We start from the raw sequence: 20,345 nt of genomic DNA, 5'->3' as shown, positions 1-20,345 counted from the left end.
TTCATTCTTCACAGAAGGAGACAGTTCCAGTTCCAACATGTCTGCTAATTCCAACAGCGTGGCTTTAATCACATTTTACAAAACCTCCCAAAGTTACTTCTTCCCCCAGAACACTCTTGCTGACTGAAAGAACCATTGCTATCCCAAAGACAATCTAAACTAAACAAATTCAACACCTGGGACAAAAGACACTGACACCTACCACTCTTTCCTTAAGTCCAGCAATCCTAATCCCAAATCAGAACTATAGAACAAACCCCACAATGAGCCCCTGTCGGTTATGGACCAGGGTCAGACTGCCACAAAACATTACAAGAAAGTAGGCCGCAACCTAACTTTGATATTTTTTTCAAGCAGTTATATAGTGGATATCCCAGCAGAGATGCAGCTGGTCAAAGCACTTAGTTTTAAACAAAACAGAATTTATTTACAAGATTACTGAATGAAAGAAAGACAAAAGAGAACAGAATACCAAATAGCTTAAACTACCCGAAAACCCAACAGATTATGCCAACTTAATGATGCTGTTCCAAATACTTGCAACAATTCTCATAAACGCTCCTTGGCACAAAAGGTAAAATCTAACACAGGATCTTACAGGGGAATGAGAGAGAGAGAAATGGCAGCATGGGACACCCTCTTCCAGTAAGCTATTTCTTGAACCACTAGCCTCAAACTGACTGATTGTTTTCAGTGAACAGCTAGAATGCTAAAACCAAACCAAACCAAGGGTGAGCTGGGAGAACTGGCCACTCCTCTGTCAGTGTACAAGAATTCCTTTTTTTAAAAGACTTGGAAGCCTTGTGTCTGAGGCAGAATCTGTTAGCTATAATCAAAATGGCCCTAAAGTCCCTCCAAAAGCAGACTTTTCGGAATCGCTGCTATTTCTGAAAAATAAAGCTAAAGACAGCATAACTTTGTTAAAGGAGCATCATCATTACACACTCATTGAGTATCTCAGGGATCTCTGATAGCAAAACCCCCCAGATCAACAATGCAAACCAGGATAGTAGACCAGGTGTTGCAGTCAAGTTTTCGCACATGGCTTATGTATTGTTTTTTATCTTAGCTATCCCACCAGAAATGTGCCTGGTTATTTGGGGTTTTTTGACTTACGACCTTATTTACCTGCATCTCTATTTTCAGTGAGTAGTGTGATTGAAATGCATGAACTTTAAAACTGATTTCACTTGCTATATGAAATTTGATTCCACGTGGTAGAAAAAGATATGGGGCAAAAAAGACTATCACTTACATCGCGCTATCGAATTCGCCTTCAGCGTCTGATTCTTCCTCAGTTCCACTCCATAGATACAGCAGCTCATGAAAACCTGTTGACAATCTGCCTGCTTGACTCGAATTGCTCTCTTCTCACAGCTAAGCTGCATTAGGATCTGAGTGATGCCGTCTGTGCAGCATTTCCGCAGTCTGTGATCTGGGTATTCGTTTACTGTAAATAAAATAAGCAATAGGAAACAACAATTGGTTATTTGAGCAGTTCTTATTGCATGCATACAGGAGACAAGTGACTCAATCATGCAGCTTAGGAGGTTTAACGAAGTAAGTACTGTGTTCCGAATCACAAGATATCGACCTCGTGTCCTCAAAAGAAAGCATAAATTGATAATCTTAATCCTGAAAGAAAATCTGATAGTACTCCCTATTTAGAGCATTCTGACTTCTTTTCCAAGGATGGGCTCATTCTTTTTGCCATTGATAATTGTTGAGAATGAAGCTATATTGAGGAATATAAAACTGCAGGCACCCCGCACCATGCTAAAAAAATAAATCTTCGAGGAGAAAGTGAGGACTGCAGATGCTGGAGATCAGAGCTGAAAATGTCTTGCTGGAAAAGCGCAGCAGGTCAGGCAGCATCCAAGGAACAGTAGAATCGATGTTTCGGGCATGAGCCCTTCTTCAGGATTCCTGAAGAAGGGCTCATGCCTGAAACGTCGATTCTCCTGCTTCTTGGATGCTGCGCTTTTCCAGCAACACATTTTCAGCTAGAAAAAGAAATCTGTCCAGAATCAACAAAACATCAACTGGCATCATTTAATACTGATGCAGGGCTGACTGGTGCAGGTTGAGGTATCAAGAGTTACAGTGACTCAAAACCAGCATACATTACTATCTCATTATGGAGTCCTATGGCCCAATGTTAACGTTCAGCACCGTTCAGTCAGTAGTGGTCTACAAGAGCAAGTCAAAGTTCTAATTTACCACAGAGTTTGTGATGAACATCCTTCTGAAATGAATCAAAAAATGGTTTAAAAAAGTCTTCTTTGAATATTTAATATTTCATAAATCACCCATTAGGACGGAGTCAAGAAGTAAGCATAGAAATGTTGATCAAAGCAGGGTGTAAGGTCAATCCTAACAGCGTTTTGATTAGTTAGAGTAACATAAATGGAAAATAAGATTTTAGAAGAATTTAAACGGAAATGCGCATACAAAATTTGGAAATTTGAGTTCAGAAAAGTGATTCCTAGCAGATTTCTAAATAAAAGTGCGTTATTATTATTCAACAGGCAAATAATATAGAATGTTAAGGAACAAGACGAATAATAGTTGTTTATATTGATAATAAGGTAGAACTTGAAGATGAATCTAGTACATTATAAAAAAAAACTCATTAAGGTCATTGAGAGTTTTGTAAGAGAATGTGAGTGCTCATTTGGATTTTTAACAATTTTATTTTGGCCCAGAAGCTGGAGCTGTGACTGTCTGAGAAACGAAAGAGCAAAATCATCGTGTCAAGAGGTGTGGTCATTTATTTTGAAGAAATCAAATGTTGTAGTTGTATTTTTCAACAAACTGAACTTTACAATATTGTCCAGATGCCTCTCTTCCAACCTCAGTTATTGCATCAGGTGCTCCCGGTGTGGTCTTCTCCACATTGGGGTGACCAAACGTAAATTGAGGGAAAGGTTTACCCAGCAGCACAGCAGGGCCTGCAGGGGCCGACCAGACCTCCCAGTCACTGCCCCTTTCAATTTCCCCAGCCACTCCCTTTCAGACATGACCATCCTCGGCCTCCTCCATTGTTACAACAAACCAAACCGGAAATTGGAGGAACAACACCTCATCTTCCGCCTGCCAGCCTACAGCCAAGGACTCAACATTGAGTTCTCCAATTTCAAATAACCTCCCTTCTCATCCCCTAACTCCCTGCCCAGCCTCTCCCCTTCCCTTCCACTGCTCCCTGCCACCAACTGGATTCATTCCTCCTATTGGCCAATTAGCTTGTACCCTCTACCTGTCTTTAATAATCATCACTTCACTACCCTGTCCCAGTCCTGAAGAAGGGTTACACCCGAAACCCTTCTCCACCTCCTGATCAGCCTGTCCTGTTGTGTCCTTCCAGATCCTGCTTAATGGCCCCAAAATTGGCCCTGCTCCAGTTTAGCACCTTCACCTGTGGACCTCTCCTATCTTTTTCCATAACTATGTAAAAATAAGAGAGTCATGGTCAAAGTACTCTCTGACTGACACTTCAGTCACTTGCCCGGCCTCATTGTCTAAGAGAATTTCCCTTGTTCCTCCCTGCTGAGTAGGCCCTCTACATATTAATTTATGAAACATTCTTGGGCACATTTGACAAATTCCACTACAAATTTGATCTTGCAAAGATATTGATTAGGGCAAGAGGAATATATTGCAGGGACAATAAGTGATGAAAAAGATTCAACAGATAAGTGAAGATAAAACAAAAAGACAAGACAAGTGCCATGCCATACGGTCAAGACCAGGGGAAGTTATGATGGGAAGTAAAATGGTGGCAGATGACAATTAAATATGTACTGTAGGTCTGCCCTCACAAAATACGGCATTAAAAATTAGCAAGAATGCTGACAAACGCAGGATATACTGAGTGGGATTAACTGAAAGAAATCAGTGTAAGGAGGTAAAGGGTATGTCTGTGATTTTAAAGTTGGATAAATCCTCAAGTCCTGATGGTCTACCTCCCAGAGCACTCAAGGATATGACCAAGAAATAATGAATATGCATTGGTGATTGCCTGATAAGATTCTATATACTCTGAGACAATTCCTATTGATCAGAATGTAGCCAGTGTAACTCAACCATTTATAAAAGGAGGCAAGGAGAAAGCAGAGGTTCATAGAACTTTAGGCCTAAGGTCTGAAGTGTGAGAAATGATATCGTCTTTTCGAAGTGAGTTCAAAGTCAAGCTTTTGGAAAACAGTGACAGGATCAGGCAGAGCAAGCTTTTATTAGATTACTTACGGTGTGGAAACAGGCCCTTCGGCCCAGCAAGTCCACACACCGACCCTCGGAAGAGCAACCCAACCAGACCCATTCCCCTAAATTTACCCCTTCCCCTAACACTATGGGAAATTTAGCATGGCCAATTCACCTGACCTGCACATCTTTGGACTGTGGGAGGAAACCCACGTAGACACGGGGAGAATGTGCATACTCCACACAGACAGTCGCCCAAGGCTGGAATTGAACCTGGGTCCCTGGTACTGTGAGGCAGCAGTGCTAACCACTGAGCCAAAGATTTATGCTTGAAAAGGGTACTGATTTATCTTTTGCTATATTATAGCTATTATAGCAGCATGATGGCTCTGGTTACTTCTGGTTGAAAATGTGTTGCTGGTTAAAGCACAGCAGGTTAGGCAGCATCCAAGGAATAGGAAATTCGATGTTTCGGGCATAAGCCCTCATTCCTGATGAAGGGCTTATGCCCGAAACGTCGAATTTCCTATTCCTTGGATGCTGCCTAACCTGCTGTGCTTTAACCAGCAACACGTTTTCAACTGTGATCTCCAGCATCTGCAGACCTCATTTTTTACCTGGTTACTTCTGGTACCTACTAGCATCAGGGATTCCGGTCAAATTCTACCTTCGGGTGATTGCCTGAGCAGACATTTGCTTCATGCCTGTTTTGGTTTCCTCCGAATGCTCCGGTTTCCTCCAACAGTCCACATTTGTGCAGGCCATGTTAAATTGCCCATAGTGTCAAGGGATGGTGGGTTTGTGGGTTTGCAGGGTTACAGGGATTAGGTAGGGGAAAAGGAATAGGTCTTGTTCTGAGAAAGATTAGTACACAGTCAATGAGCCAAATAGTTTGCTTCCACATTGCAGAGTTTCCACGATTCGGAAGCAGGGGTGGAGGGACAGGGTGCACAGTAGATGCTGCTTGTTTGGACTTTCTGAGGGGTATGAGTAAGGTTCTACATAAATGTGCATGGAATTGAGTGCAGGGTACTGACATCGATAAAGATTTGGTTGGTAGACAGGAACCAAGTAAACAGGTCTTCCTCTGAATGGCTGGAAGTGAATAAAGGTGCATCAGAGGTATCAGTGCTCATACCCCAACTGTTCACAATATGTATTGATGTTTTACATGAGGGAACTAAACAGACGAACTGTGGAGATGAGTTGTAACGAAAATGCAGCAAAACTTCAGTGTAGTTTGAACAAGACAAGTGAATGAAATATAATGTAAATCACTGTGAGGTTCTCCACACAGTTTAAAAAAAATCAGAAGACAGATTGTTGTCTGAATTGTGATAGGATGGGAAAGAGAGAAGTGAACATCCCTGAAATGAAGCATGCAGTGTAATCAGTGGAGAAGGCAAAAAATGGCCCTTTGGCCACAACTATGAGAGAATTCGAGTAGAGGAGGAGGGATAGATTCATGAAATCATAAAAGCAAACATTGCAGAAACACCTCTCTGGACCATCGAATCTGAATGAAGACAAAAATTACTCTGAAATTGTCCCATTTTCCAGTACTTGGCTAATAGCCTTATGAGATTTTAAATGCTCATTCAAATACATATTGAAAGTTGTAACGTCTCTTGCCTCAATTGCACTCCTAGCCAATTCTGAATGACCCTTTCAGCCAATCCCATGTGTACAGTTCTCACCTTCCCCAGAAATGGTCAGTCAGCCAGAATTCCAAAATGCTTTCTCCTGTATCAACCTTTGAATATTAATATGCCCTGTTCTCCTATTCCTGAACTCACTAGCACATGGAAGCATGGAGTAACCCAAATATTTGAGGCTCTGTTCCTTAGTCTCCTGCTGAGTTGCCTGAATTTGAATGCAAGTTCTCATCCCCATCCTACTTGTGCCATTGGCATTAATGTGAGCCACGACCTCTAACCTATCAAGTTCCCACTTTAGAATGCTCAATGACATCCGTGACCTCTGCACCACGGAGATAACACACGATGCAGGAGTCACAGTTGCGGCTGCACAAATATCTATTGGCTCCCCCAACAAACGAATCCCCTATTAGTATCACTTCTCTTTCCCACTTGCTTTCTTCGCTTGTGAGGCCCCTTGGCTTTGTCTCGAGTCCTTTGATTAACCAGTGCCCAAACTGGAACATGGATATGTGAGCAGGATCCCGGAGACATTCTGCACTTCCTGTCTGATCAGTTCAGACGGCTGGTGGTCATCCACTGACTTTTGAGCTCTGGTCTGACTACTCCTCTAAATTTGCAAATTCATGTACCTGTCAATCTCACAGATGTGGCAGAACACCTACAAGTTTCTGTGCATTGGGTCATTTCTACACATGAGATCACCAAGGACCCCGGTTGGACATATGCCTTTTCTAATATGACTAATCTCAGATTGCATTTGGGTGACTTTACCATGAAAGGTGAAATGGCCTGTTGATATTTCTAAGATTCTCTTTTTGAAAAGCAAGTATTCTGCTCTCTCACTTCGCTTTCATGCTTCGAATCAACTTTGTTGAATGGTTCTCCATTATATATTATAGCTTTCCCTCCCTGAAGTGAGTTCAACATTCAAATATATTCTGCAATAAGAGATTTCTTCAAAATTAGTAGTGTTTAAGATATATTTATGATTCTTGTCTCGTGCATCAGAGAAACACCGAGTCACACAACAAAGTAGATGCCCTTCCATCCATCAAATCGTCATAGAGCCATACAGTTGTACAACATGGTAACAGACCATTTGGTTCAATTCACGCATCATGACTAAAATTCTTAAATATATCCAGTCCCATTTTCCATATCCGTTCAAACCCTTCCTATTCATATACCCATCCAGGTGCCTTTTAAACGTTGTAATTGTACCAGCCTCCACCACTTCCTCTGGAAGCAAATTCTATACACACACCACCCTCTCACCTTAAATTTGTGCCCTTGAATTTTGGACCCATCCCCACCCCAGTGAAAAGACCAAGGCTGTTGACCCTATCCTTGTCCCTCACGATATTGTAAACCGCTGTAAGGTCCCACCCACCAGCCTCTGACTCTCCAGGGAAAATATCCCCGGCCTTATCAGCCTCTTCCTAAGCTCAAACCCTCCAACCCTGGCAATATCCTTTTTGATCTTTTCTGAACCCTTTCAGGTATCACAACATCCTTCCTATAGGAGGGAGACCAGAATTACACACAATGTTCCAAAACTGGCCTCATCAATGTCCTGTACAACTGCAACATGACCTCGCAACTCCAATACTTAACGCATTGACCAATAAAGGCAAGCATCCCAACTGCCTTCTTCATTGTCCTGTCTATCTGGCACTAAATATAAACTAGTCCCATTTTCTAACATGATACCTATAACATTGAATGTTAGAACATTACAAGAGGGCATCCAAATACTCTCCAAAGGTCGTAGGATTACTTGTTTCAACTCCTTTTATAGACATTCCAGGATCCCAGCAAGGTCTGTTTTGTTTCCTCAAATCCCCTCTAACTCTCTTGTCCTTAAAGTTAAAGATATGCCCTATTGTTATGGAACAGCTGCTTTCTATTCACCCAGTCCATGTCTCCATTAATAGCATAGATTTCTATCACAGGCAAAGTCAAATGATCAATTTCCAAAGGAAATAACATGAGTTTCTCCAGCCATTCTTCATTGATTAATACACTTCAAGTAACATTTTCCTCATATGTGGAGGCCAGAACTGAATATAATTCTCCAACTGTGTCTTCAACAAAGTCATGAACAGTGCCAACAAAACTTTCCTGCTGCTATAATCTTCACCTCAGTTAATAAAGATAAGTGATTTGTTGGCCTTCTAAGCTACCGTTTTCAACTGGCCTACTATCTCCAGGGATTTGTGGACAACACCTACTCATCATCCTCCCCCTTCCCAACATACTCATCTACATCATTAGTATGGTTTGCAACCAATAAGGGACACCCCACTGATTCCTATGGTACACCACAGAACATTGGCCTTGTGTCACACAAATTGCCTTCTATCGCCATGGTCTGTCTCTTGCCATTAAGCCAACTTTGGGTCCAATTTATCCTGGATCCTGTGGTGTGTTTACCCCCTTTATCAGTTTCTCATGTGGGTGCTCATCAAGGACTTTGCTGAAATCCATATAAGCTATATCACTAATTTACACATTTGGTCACCTCCTCGAAAAATTAATTCAAATCTGTCAAGTCATGTTGACAATGCTGATCAAACCTTTGCTGCAAAAATGAGGATTAAATATTTCCTTAGGCTTTTCTCCGACCACTTCTGTGTTAAACTCAAGTTCCATGGTTACCCATTATGCTATTTCTGACTTCTGCACACCATCATATCTCATCCTCAAACTTCTCTTTTCAAAAGAAAATGCTGCAGTGTCATATGTATAACATTTCTGTTTTGATGTCAGCCTTATGAATCAGATCTATTTTATCCTACTCTTTGCCAATGCATTCATGCATTTTTTATAATATTATTTAACTTGCAACAATGCCGTAGGCTGTAGGGCCCATTCCTGCGTTCTATATCCCACTCCTACGTTCTATGTCCCATACATCGTGGATCGGTATCATTCATGTATTAAAAACATTTGGTAACACTGATGGAAAAGATTGACATTTAGGTAATATTTGAAGCAAGTGTGATTAATAGAGACCGATGATGGCAAATTCCAGATTGTCCTTTCCAACTCACATTTTCCAGCAAATTGCCGTTGCAGATTTAGTTCCCTCCTCATCCTCCTGATCTCGTTACCGCAAGAGTACTCTGAAAAAAATTGAACAAAAGCAAATTCCAACTCAAAGTTGTGCGACAGCGAATAACATAAATTTTTGAACTTTTATTCATTTGAGAAACATGAATCAAACTGGACAATTCTCCTTACCTTCCAGTTTTTACATCCATATGCTATCCAGAAAAGAAAGCTTAATATCAACTTCTGTCACTTGTTTGCAAACTGAAGCATTTCCTTATGCCCCTCTCCCCCCACATCCCCACGGATCCTAGATCATGGTCCTCTGTTCATCCCCTTCCTCTTGCACACTCTTGATTTCAGCTATGTCAACCGGACTAACTACAATTTATATTTCTTGTCCCCTGAAGTCTGAAATTTCATTCTCAAACCTCTTTAACTCGCATACCTATATTGGGACTGCCATACTATATTGATGTGTGCCTGTATAACACTAACAAGTTAGTAGATGATAGTAGCCTGCATATGGAATCAGATAGATATGAACAGATGCGCAAATGGTGACATGACGTTGTTTAACAGAATCTGAATTTCTGGTGAATAATCACCACCACAGACACTGTGATGAAGCACTGGTGAGATCCCAGGTGGACTACTCTGTACTGTACTGGTCATGGTTCCAGTGGAAGGATATTAATGTTCTGGAAGGAGTTCAGAAAATGTTTACTGGACAAATCCCCGGAATAAGTGGATTGCCTTATGAATCTTTGAAGGGTCGGAGATTACACAATTGAAATATGCAACAACCTGATAGGACTTGAGCAAGTGGATGTTAAAAGGATGCTCATCTTGTGGGAGAATCCACAACTAGGCCTCATAGTTTAAAAAAAAGGAGCCATCCATTTAAGTCAGCTCTGAGGAAACTTAGCTTTTCCTTTCGTGGCTTTGTGAAACCTTGGAATTCCTTTCTCGAAAAGCCAGCGCATGTAGAATTATGAAATATTTTAAAAGCAGAAGTGGACAGATTCTTCAACAGAGCAGAATGAAAGATTATCAGAGATATACAGGAATGGAGGGTTGAGCTTACCTCAGATCAGCCATTATGTTAGTGAATGCTGGAGCACATTTAAAGAATGGAGCAGCCTACTCGTGTTTGCTGCTCATACATTCGAATGATATTCAGGGATGCACTGCTGAACTAAGTTAAATGAAATTTACAGGAAACTCCTATTCGAGAGCTACAATAAGCTGTTTTTAGCCTTTGTGATTCCTGATATTTCCTTGTATCATTCTATGCCAGTTGATGCATAACTATCTTACTGTCCATCCATCACTAGCATCCATGCCAGAAGTCCTGGCTAATGTTTTGCCATCACAGCTTCAAAGCTCACCAAAACACATGGCAATAATTAAATCATATCAACAAACCTGAAAATAAATATGTTTCGATCTAACAATTCAGACCATTAAAAATAATCACTGACTGCATCAAACTTCCTGCTTCTCCAATGTCCTTGTACAGAATGAGGTCTGGCATCATTGCCTGGTCTGCCCTGCCTGCGGGTTCAGGCTTACAATAAAGTCTTTTGCTATTGACTGCTCTATAAGTTAGCAGTATAAGAAATGACCTTCAAGAAATAATCATGAAATGTAAAAGAAAGATCTTGGCTTGTGAACATCTGGCTAAAGAACAAAGAGAAGAAAAGAATCTTATATTGTGTGTTCATTGTTTTCCATCACCATCTACCTTTATGAATGGACAGCTATCTAACTGTTCAATTTCATACTTTTATAGTAATAGAAGCTGGAGTAGGCTATTTTCCCGTTGAACCTGCTCCACCAATCATTAAGATCATGGCTGATCGATCCATTGTCTCAGTTCCTCTATCTGCATTATCCTCATAACCCTCAATTCCCCGACCAATAAAAAACCCATCCAACTGTGTTGTGAATATATTTAATGAAGCTCTCCTTGGGCAAAGAATTCCACAGGTTGACTTACTCTCTGGGAAAAGCAACTCATTTCTCATCTCTGTCCTAAATCTACTCCCCTAAACTTGAGGCCATGAGCCCGAGTCCAACACTCATCCACCAGCAGAAACAACTTATCTGCCTCTATCTTGTCTATCCCTGTCATAATTTTATATGCTTTGACAAGAACCCCTCTTATTCAGCTAAATTCTAGCAAGTACAGTCCCATGTGGCTCAATCTCTCCTCAGAGCGTAACCCCGTCATCACCGGAATCATCCTGGTGAACCTCCTTTGTCACTGTCACCAAAGTCAGCAAAGAACTGTGCCCAATAGTTCAGGTGCGGCCTCACCAACACCTTGTACAATTGCAGCAGAACCTCCCTGCTCTACAATCCAGTCTCCTGAGGCAATGAAAGCCAATATTCCATTTGCCTTCCTGATTACCTATTGCACCTGCAAATCAACTTTTAGCATTTTGTGTACGAGCACTCTGAAGTTCCTCCACACGACAGCATGCTGCAATCTTTCACCATTTAAATAACACACTGTCCTACTATTTTGACTTCCAAAGTGGATAGACTCACATTTACCAACATTATACTCCATCTGACAGACCCCCATTGCCCACGCACTTAACCTGTTTAAATCTCTCTGCAGACCCCTAACTTCCTCTGCGCAGTTTGCAATTCCAATCAATTTAGTGTCAGCAGCAAATTTGGATACACTACACTACACTTAGTGTGCTTTTCCAAATCATTTGTATATATATCATCATCAGTTGCAGGCCCAACACTGACCCCTGCAGCAACCTGCTCACCACTGATCTCCAACCAGAGAAATGCCCATTTATCCCAACTTTCTCTTTGCAATGGTTACCCAGCCCTCTATCCATACTAGTACATTTGCTGCAACGCCATGCATTCTTATGTTATTAACGAGTCTTTTATGTGGCACCTTATTGAATGCCTTCTGGAAATCCAAACACACAACATTCACCTATTCCCCTCCATCTACCATGCTTGTTACATCCTCAAAGAACTCCAGGAAGCTTGTCAAACACAACCTTCCCTTCCTGAATCCATTAAAAATCACATAACACCAGGTTATAGTCTAACAAGTTTATTTGGAAGCACTAACTTTCAGAGTGCTGCTCCTTCATCAGGTGATTATGGAATATAAGATAATACAATACAAATTTTATAGCCAACCAGATAACCAAAGCGGACCAGCAAAGAATGAAACCTGAAAGCAACAACACCCCCAGATTCTACGGACTACCCAAAGTACACAAACCAGACATCCCACTCAGACCCATAGTATCACTACCAGGGACACCAGCATACAAACTGGCCAAAGAACTACAACAAAAACTGAAACACCTAGTCAGCGGATCCAAACACTCCATACAATCAACACAGGAATTCTTGGACATCATCAGGAATACACACATAGACAAAGAAGAAACCATGGTATCATTCGACGTGACGGCACTGTTCACATCAATTGACAAAACCCTAGCCAGAGACATAACAGACGTACATAACAGAACACAGGAGGCCGAACCTATCAACAAGGACGGCATACTTAAACTACTAGACCTGTGCCTCACCACACACTTTACATTCAACAATCAGATATACGAACAAATCAACGGAACACCCATGGGATCACCAATCTCGGGACTGATAGCAGAGGCAGTTATGCAAAGGTTAGAACATACAGCCCTACCACAAATCCAACCCAAACTCTGGATCAGATACGTCGATGACACCTTTGTAATCATCAAAAACACAGATATAGAAAAAACACACCGAATCATCAACGCCACACTCACAGGAATGCGATTCACGAGAGAAGAGGAAAAGGATAGCCAACTCCCATTCCTAGACGTGTTAGTAGAGAGAACACCGAACGGAGAATTCACCACAAGGGTACACAGGAAACCAACACACACAGACCAAGTCCTAAACTATGAAAGTAACCACCCCAACACACACAAACGAAGCTGCATCAGGACACTATTCAAAAGAGCCACAACACACTGCAGTACACCAGAACTGCGAAAAGAGGAAGAGGAACACCTATACAAGGTATTCGCCAAAAACGGATACCCACGCAACTTTATCACCAGATGCCTAAGAGATAGACCATGGAACGAGGACATGCCACAACCAAAAGGACTAGCCACACTACCATACGTCAGGAGCGTCTCAGAACTGATAGCCAGACTACTGCGACCCCTAGGACTCATAACAGCACACAAGCCAACTTCCACACTCAGACAACAACTCACTAGAATAAAGGACCCAATAGCCAGCACGAGCCAAACTAACGTAGTTTACAAAATACCATGCAAGGACTGCACAAAACACTATATAGGACAAACAGGAAGACAGCTAACAATCCGCAGCCATGAACATCAGCTAGCCACAAAACGACACGACCAGCTATCCCTAGTAGCCATACACTCAGACAACCAGGAACATGAATTTGACTGGGAAAACACTACCATCATAGGACAAGCCAGACAGAGAACAGCAAGGGAATTCCTAGAGGCATGGCATTCATCCACAAACTCCATTAACAGACACATAGACCTGGACCCCATATACAAACCACTACAGCTGAAACTGACACCCGGAAGCGGCAAGAACATCCATCAACAGACACATCGACCTGGACCCCACATACAAACTACTACAGCTGAAACTGACACCCGGAAGCGGCAAGAACAAACCACTATAAATATCGGAAGAAAGATCAAAGCAGCGCTTCACAGGAGGCTCCAATAGCACTGATGATGTTCCCTAGCCAGGGAACGAAACGTTTGCAGCAAAAACTTCCAGCTCGGCGAACAGAACCACAACAACAAATTTTATAGCAATAGATTACAATGTGATGCCACTGAAATGATATACTGAAAAAAAATGGGATTCTTTGTTAAGTCTTTAACCTTTTCCAATGACCATTATAGTTTTAGTTCTTTCATATGTAAATCCCAGAACTTGTTTAAAGTTACATCCTCAAGTTAGTGTTAAGAACAGCTGCCATCTCAGCTCAGATACTGCACTGAAGGTGTGAAGTTAATGCATGTCTGTGTCCCAATGTTCAGATTGTTTTATACTATAACCTGGTGTCGTGTGATTTTTAACTTTGTCCATCCCAGTCCAACACCGACACCTCCAAATCATTCCTGAATCCGTGCTGTGTTTGCCTGATGGAACCCTTTCCATTATTTCTTCTTTGATCATTTTCCAAATACAGATGTTAAGCTAACTGGCCTAGAGCTACCTACCTTTTGCTTAGAGACCTTTTCAACCTGCAGTGTGACATTTGCTGTCCTCCAGTCTGCCAGGATCTGGCCAGAATCCAGTGAATTTAAGTAAATTACTGCTTCTGCCCTTTTGTTCAGCACTCTGGGACTTATCTACCTTTAAGCCCTCAAATTTGCTCAACATGACCTCTTTAATGATAACAACTGAATTGAGGTCCTCACCTCCCAGCGTATCTTTAGCATCATTTTTTGGCATGTTAGACACATCTCCCATTGTGCAGACTGACTCATTCAGCAATACCCATTATTACTTCCCCTTCCTCATCCTGCAGGAGACCTATGTCCACTTTAGCTACCCTTTCCCATTTTATATGTTTAAGAAAACTTTTCCTATGCTAATTTATTTGCCACTAGCAGTTTGACTGTGAATCTATCTGCATTATCCATTGTGCACCATTTCTGGACATCGGACTTTCTATCTTTCTTCCAATTTTTGCTGATTGGTCAGTCTTTCAGACAGCCTTAGCTATGCACAGAGCAGTCATTTACTGATTCTCCATTTATCAATTTTAAAATAATCTTTAATGTGGTGTGAGATTTACCGTGTCTAATAGAGGCTACTCCCACATCAGAAATAAAACTCAGTCCGGCATCCTTGAAAACACCAACGCTGTTAACTCCACCTCCATAGAAACATCCCAGGTCATAAGCGTTCATCGCTTCAAATGCCTACACAAAGATTAAAAAAAAAGAAAGTTATGCACTAAATACTTAATATCAACTACTGCTAAAATCTCTTTCCGTATACGGTAATTTATTAAATTAACACATTAAATTAATCAAGGTTCTCACACTTTTCAAAACACCGGGCAACTATTCAACTGCTAATATTGGAGTATGACCATTCAATCCTGAGGATGATGAAACATTGTAAAAGCTCTCACAGACTGCTATGTGGTTGATGGTGAGATTATCTGATCTGGTAGGTCTCTTTCTTGAGAAAAAAATGTCACCAAGACACCAAGGTAAACACATTTGGAAATGCAGTATAAAATTTTGCGTCAACTTGAACATGTGAGTGTGGCTTTTATAAAACAATATCCTTAAGTAATCCTTCCTGAGAGATAACTGATTGCTGTGCTCAGAAGTCAGTACTGATCCAGTTGAAATAGTAATGTATCGATCATCACAATTTTTCCATTTTTTTCTCAATTTCAGTTTGGAACCATCAGTTGGAGTTGAGAATTAAACTTTGAAGATAATGCAGTTAAATTTCTACTCTGAGAATACTGCAGACAGTCCAGTACCAAGACATTGCTGTGCTCAGGCACATGCTGCTGGTTAGATGTTGATTGGCTTAATAGAGAGAGGAACAGTTCCGTTCAGCCCAGCCATAGACAGTGATTAAAAAAAAGGGGAAACAAGGAATTAAGACTGAACTGGCTCTGACTTAGTTTTGGTACAGGAAGCAGTTTTATTTTAGAAGATTCTTGACTGGAAAGTTTTATTTTTATTTTGTTCTGTTCAGCTACGCACCAGTTACTGACTTAGCATGTAGAACTTTACAGTACAGGAATGGACCATTCGGCACACGATGGTTGCTGAACGTGACACCGTATAAAAACTAATCCCTTCTGCCTGTCCTTGGTCCATATGCCACCAGTCCTTGCATATTTGTGTACTTATGTGCATGTCTGGTAGTGCATTCCAGACACCTACTATTCTCTGTGTAAAAGGACTTTCTCCTCACACCTTCTTTGAACTTCACTCCTCTTACCTTAAAGACATGCCCCCTAGTATTGGACATTTCAACTCTGGGAAAAGAATTCAGATGGCCAAACGTATCTGGTGGTGGCATCTGTTCGTCTCATGAGACCATGGATTTACGTCTGGGAAGTCTTCCTTCAAACCTGTCTGTGCATCTCCTAATTTTATAGACTTTGATCACGTCTCCCATCAGGCTCCACCAGTCCAGAGAAAACAACCTGTGATTTTCTAGCCTTTCTTTACAGCTCATACCGTCTAATCCAGGCAGTACCGTGGTAAACCTCTTCTGCACCCTCTCCAAAGCCTTCACATCTTTCCTGTAATGTGGCGACCAGAACTGAATGCAATACTCTAAGCGTGGCCTGACCAAAGTCTTATAAAGCTCCAACATTACATTCCAACCCCTGCACCCAGTTTCCCAAACATTGAAGGCAAGCATGCCGTTCGCTTTCTTTACCATCTTATCTACTTGCATGGCCACTTTCAGGGAGCTATGGACTTGAACCCCAAGATGCCTCTGTACATCAATACTGTTCAGGGTCCTGCCATTAACTATATACTTTTCCTTAACACTTTAACAAAGTGCCACACCTCACATTTACTTGGATTAAACTCCATATTCCCTTTTTCTGCCCATATATGCAACTAAACTTTATCCCGTTTTATCCTTTGACAACCATCTATACTATTCACCACTCCATTGATCTTTGTATTGTTTGCAAACTTACTAACCCACCCAGCAACATTTTCATCCAAGTCATTTATATATATATATCACAAACAGCAAAGGTCCCAATATGGATCTGTGCGGAATACCACTAGTAACAGACCTCCAACCTGAAGAACACTTTTCTACCACCACTCTCTATCTTCTATGGGTGAGCTGATTCTAAATGCATGTGGCCAAATCGCCAAGGATTCAGTGCATCTAAATCCTCTGTATGTGCCTTGTCGAAGGCCTTACTAAAATCCAAGTAGACAACATCGACTGCTCTACTCTGACGGATCACCTTTGTCACGTCCTCGAAAAATTCAATCACATCAGTGAGACATGACCTGCCTTGCATGAAGCATTGCTGACTGTTGCTAATTAGGCCATGTTTTCCCAAATGTGCATAAATCCTAGCCCTAAGCATTACTTGCAATAGCTACCAAGCACTGATGTGAGACTTACCGGTGTCAAGTTCCCTGGATTATCCCTATTTCCCTTCTAGAGTGAGTACTGATGCAAATACTCATTTAGGATCTCTCCCACATCCCTGCCTTCAAACACAAGTTCCCTCCTTTATCCTTGAGTGTCCTATCTTCTCCTGGTTTATCCTGCTGTTTTTTTAAAGGTATCTACAGAATGTTTTAGGATTCTCTTTAATCCTACTTGCCAAGATCATTTTATGGCTCTCCTAATTCTCTGCTTGAGTTTTTTCATGCTTTCTTTATATTCCTCATGGGCCCTGTCCAATTTTAACTTCCTAAGCATTACACCGGCACTGTGGCTCAGTGGTTAGCCCTGCTGCCTCACAGCGCCAGGAACCCAGGTTCAATTCCAGCCTTGGGCAACAGTCTGTGTGGAGTTTGCACATTCTCCCTGTGTCTGTGTGCGTTTCCTCCAGGTGATCTGGAATCGTCCCACAGTTCAAAGTATTTAAGGTTTCATGGATTGATCATGTTAGAGTGTCCAGGAAAGTGAAGGTTAAGAGGATTAGTCTTGTGATATGCAGAGTTATACGGAATGCGCCTCAGAGTGGGTATGGACTCGATTGGCCAAATGGCCTGCTTCTGCCCAGTAAAGATTCTATCTAAATATCTGCGATCTAAGCTCAATCACATGTCAACATTAACCCCTACTTACAGACCAAACAGTTCAGGGATAAATCAAAAGTTAAACAAATCATGATATGCTTGTTTGATAACTCTTTCAGTGATGACTGTCAGGCCTTCAGAAAGTCCTTTGATGATGGGCTGTATTAAAAGCACGTAGGATTATATCCCTTGCTTAAATTTGAAAGCCAACACAAACAACTTCAACAGATCTCTGGAAATATCTGACCTATTACTTACAGAATGGATTATTTTCTCAGAACTTCCATCATAAGAATTCCTACAGTGTGGAAACAGGCTATTTGGCCTGATGGTGGAACTGAACCTGTATCCCTGGTGCTGTGATAGTTGCCTAATTAGATTGCCTAATAGTTAATGGGTGGCATGTTTCAATTACAATAAATGGTTAATCTGCATTGAAGTTATAAGCATGCTGTCCAAGAACTCTGATCTGTAAAATATGTTGAAGGAAATCTGTGGTCAGTGAACCTTTTGAGATCACTGTGATCTGAATCCAGTGATAATGAGGCTGATTTGATTTTTCCTGCAATCCCTGTGTTGTAACAACAATCACATTGAAACTCGTGACTGACACATTACCCCAGGGCTAACTATAGGATTGTGGGAAATTTCAAAGCCAGCCCATGGGACATGACTGTCATTTGACTTAGTGCTCTAAAGTCTACAGACTCAACTTTACAAACAAGCACTTTCGATCATAACCCCTGTATCCAGATTATCCCAGATCATATTTCTGATTCATTTCGGCCTGTTTAGCACCTTTTTGTCTTGTACTTTATATTTTGCATCATACGTTCAAAACATTTATATAATTCAATTCACGAACCTTTTGTGCCTATTCTTCCTATCTTTATTACATGCTCTTTCAGCCTGAAACCATTGCAGTGTTAGCTACCTAGCCTTTAAGCTTATCACAAGCATTCTTGTTATTTGTTCAAAATACCCCCTCCTCCCTCCACTACCTCACACAACATGAGAAACTTAAACATCTTAATCAAATGGAACTGAAAAGTCATTTGTATTTTGTTTCTCTGCTTCATTTGTTTCATTATGCAGTGAGCTCTGGATATTTTTACTTTTTTTAACCCATCCTGAGACTGTACCTTAATCCTACCAGAACTATTAACCAGTTAAAGACTGCATATTCATCAATTACAATTTTGCATACCTTTTGTTGTTGAAATTTACATAGGCATTATCTGATCTCAGCCCATTCAATTTGAATTTCAAATAATTAGCATCACATTTTCTGACTGGACTATTCTTAAACATTTTAATACCCAGAAAACTGCTCCTTGAACTTATCTGGATGACACCATATTTTTCTTAAAAACTCTACAATTCCTCAGAAAATGCTGGTACTCAAATGATGCAGAACTGAAATGCATTTGTATCCTTTTCTTCCCTCCAGATACTCTGTGGGTAGATTTCCACCCCTCCTTCTATACGTGTCATTGGGATAACATGGGACAACAGCTCCAGATCTTTTGTGCCTAACAACAGCGCCTGACTATCTCCCGCATATCTCCAGTTTCCGAGCCAGGCAGTTCTGTACCGCAATAATGATGTCCTTGACAAGAGCACCAGGGAAACAATACAAATGGGTCCCAAGATCCATGTTCATGTTCGAAAAGTAATTCACTCATTCAACTAACCACCTTTCTTTGCTTATATAATTGTTTTGTATTTTGATTACAAAATAACAGGAAAGATACAGAAAGGAAAGATCACAAGCACAAGTTGTACCTTCCGGACTGTGAGTTTATTCTTGTTGTTTAGGATGTACATTGATGAATCAACAGCAACAAAAGACACGTTTGCTGCATCGTTGGTCGAGAATTGCAGGTCAAATGAATCACCTGGTTCGTAGGGAACATCGCTTTCCGTTATTTCTATCTGTAAAAGTTTAATTTAATCAGAATAGATCAACCAACCTTTCAATTGTCAAAAGCACAAACATATGGAAAACACATTCACTGTAATGTTTTTTCACCTTCATGCATAGGAAGTCTTTACAAATCTTGATAAAAATTCTAAATTATGCTTCATTCATGTTTCAAGCAGATGTGAATAGAATCAAAAGTTCTTAACAATGCCACAGTTGCCACATTTTTTGGAAAAAGATGTTTTGATATTAAGTGAGCAAAATACAACCATCTGCTATATAGGTACTTTTGCATATAAGCATGGGCAGGAGAGAAAATCAACATGTAGAACAATGTAAAACATCATAGCAGAGAGGAATGTGCATGCTGCTTTTGAGCTCTGAGTCTCATAATGTTCAAATAAGCAATTATCCATAACCATAAATATGTCTCAAAGAAATTTTAATTATATTTAGCATAACGTCTCCATAATCCAAAGATAGGAATTGCATAAAAAAATCATTAGCTATTCCCTCTAGTCTTTTAATTGTTGTTCCCATTCTGTGGCTGGCTGCGAAGCCAAGGTAAGTAATGCATTTTCTATCAGCAGATATCTTCGTGCAATATAGGAAAACCCATCAGTGAAAATCAACTGTCGTTTTTCGTTGTTGAGCAAATGAAAATGCTCATCAGAAATAAAAAATAATGCAAATATT

At 40.8% G+C, this 20,345-nt stretch overlaps 1 protein-coding gene across 1 annotated transcript in view; it reads right to left on the bottom strand.

The window, feature by feature from the left end:
• The window catches only part of LOC132832662 (complement C4-like), a 230,046-nt gene that overhangs the window by 128,828 nt on the left and 80,873 nt on the right, over positions 1-20,345 (bottom strand). Inside the window, exons 14-17 of the mRNA XM_060850740.1 lie at positions 19,511-19,660; positions 14,761-14,887; positions 8,915-8,986; positions 1,256-1,450 (exon numbers count right to left, since the gene is read on the bottom strand). Of these exons, the coding sequence (XP_060706723.1) occupies positions 1,256-1,450; positions 8,915-8,986; positions 14,761-14,887; positions 19,511-19,660 (544 nt within the window). The remainder of the gene's footprint in view (positions 1-1,255; positions 1,451-8,914; positions 8,987-14,760; positions 14,888-19,510; positions 19,661-20,345) is intronic.

The sequence above is a fragment of the Hemiscyllium ocellatum genome, chromosome 35 (genome assembly GCF_020745735.1).
Source record: "Hemiscyllium ocellatum isolate sHemOce1 chromosome 35, sHemOce1.pat.X.cur, whole genome shotgun sequence".
In the NCBI taxonomy this organism is placed as follows: domain Eukaryota; kingdom Metazoa; phylum Chordata; class Chondrichthyes; order Orectolobiformes; family Hemiscylliidae; genus Hemiscyllium; species Hemiscyllium ocellatum.
The sequence above is the reverse complement of the archived record's forward strand: the minus strand, read 5'-3'. Positions and strand labels throughout refer to the sequence as shown.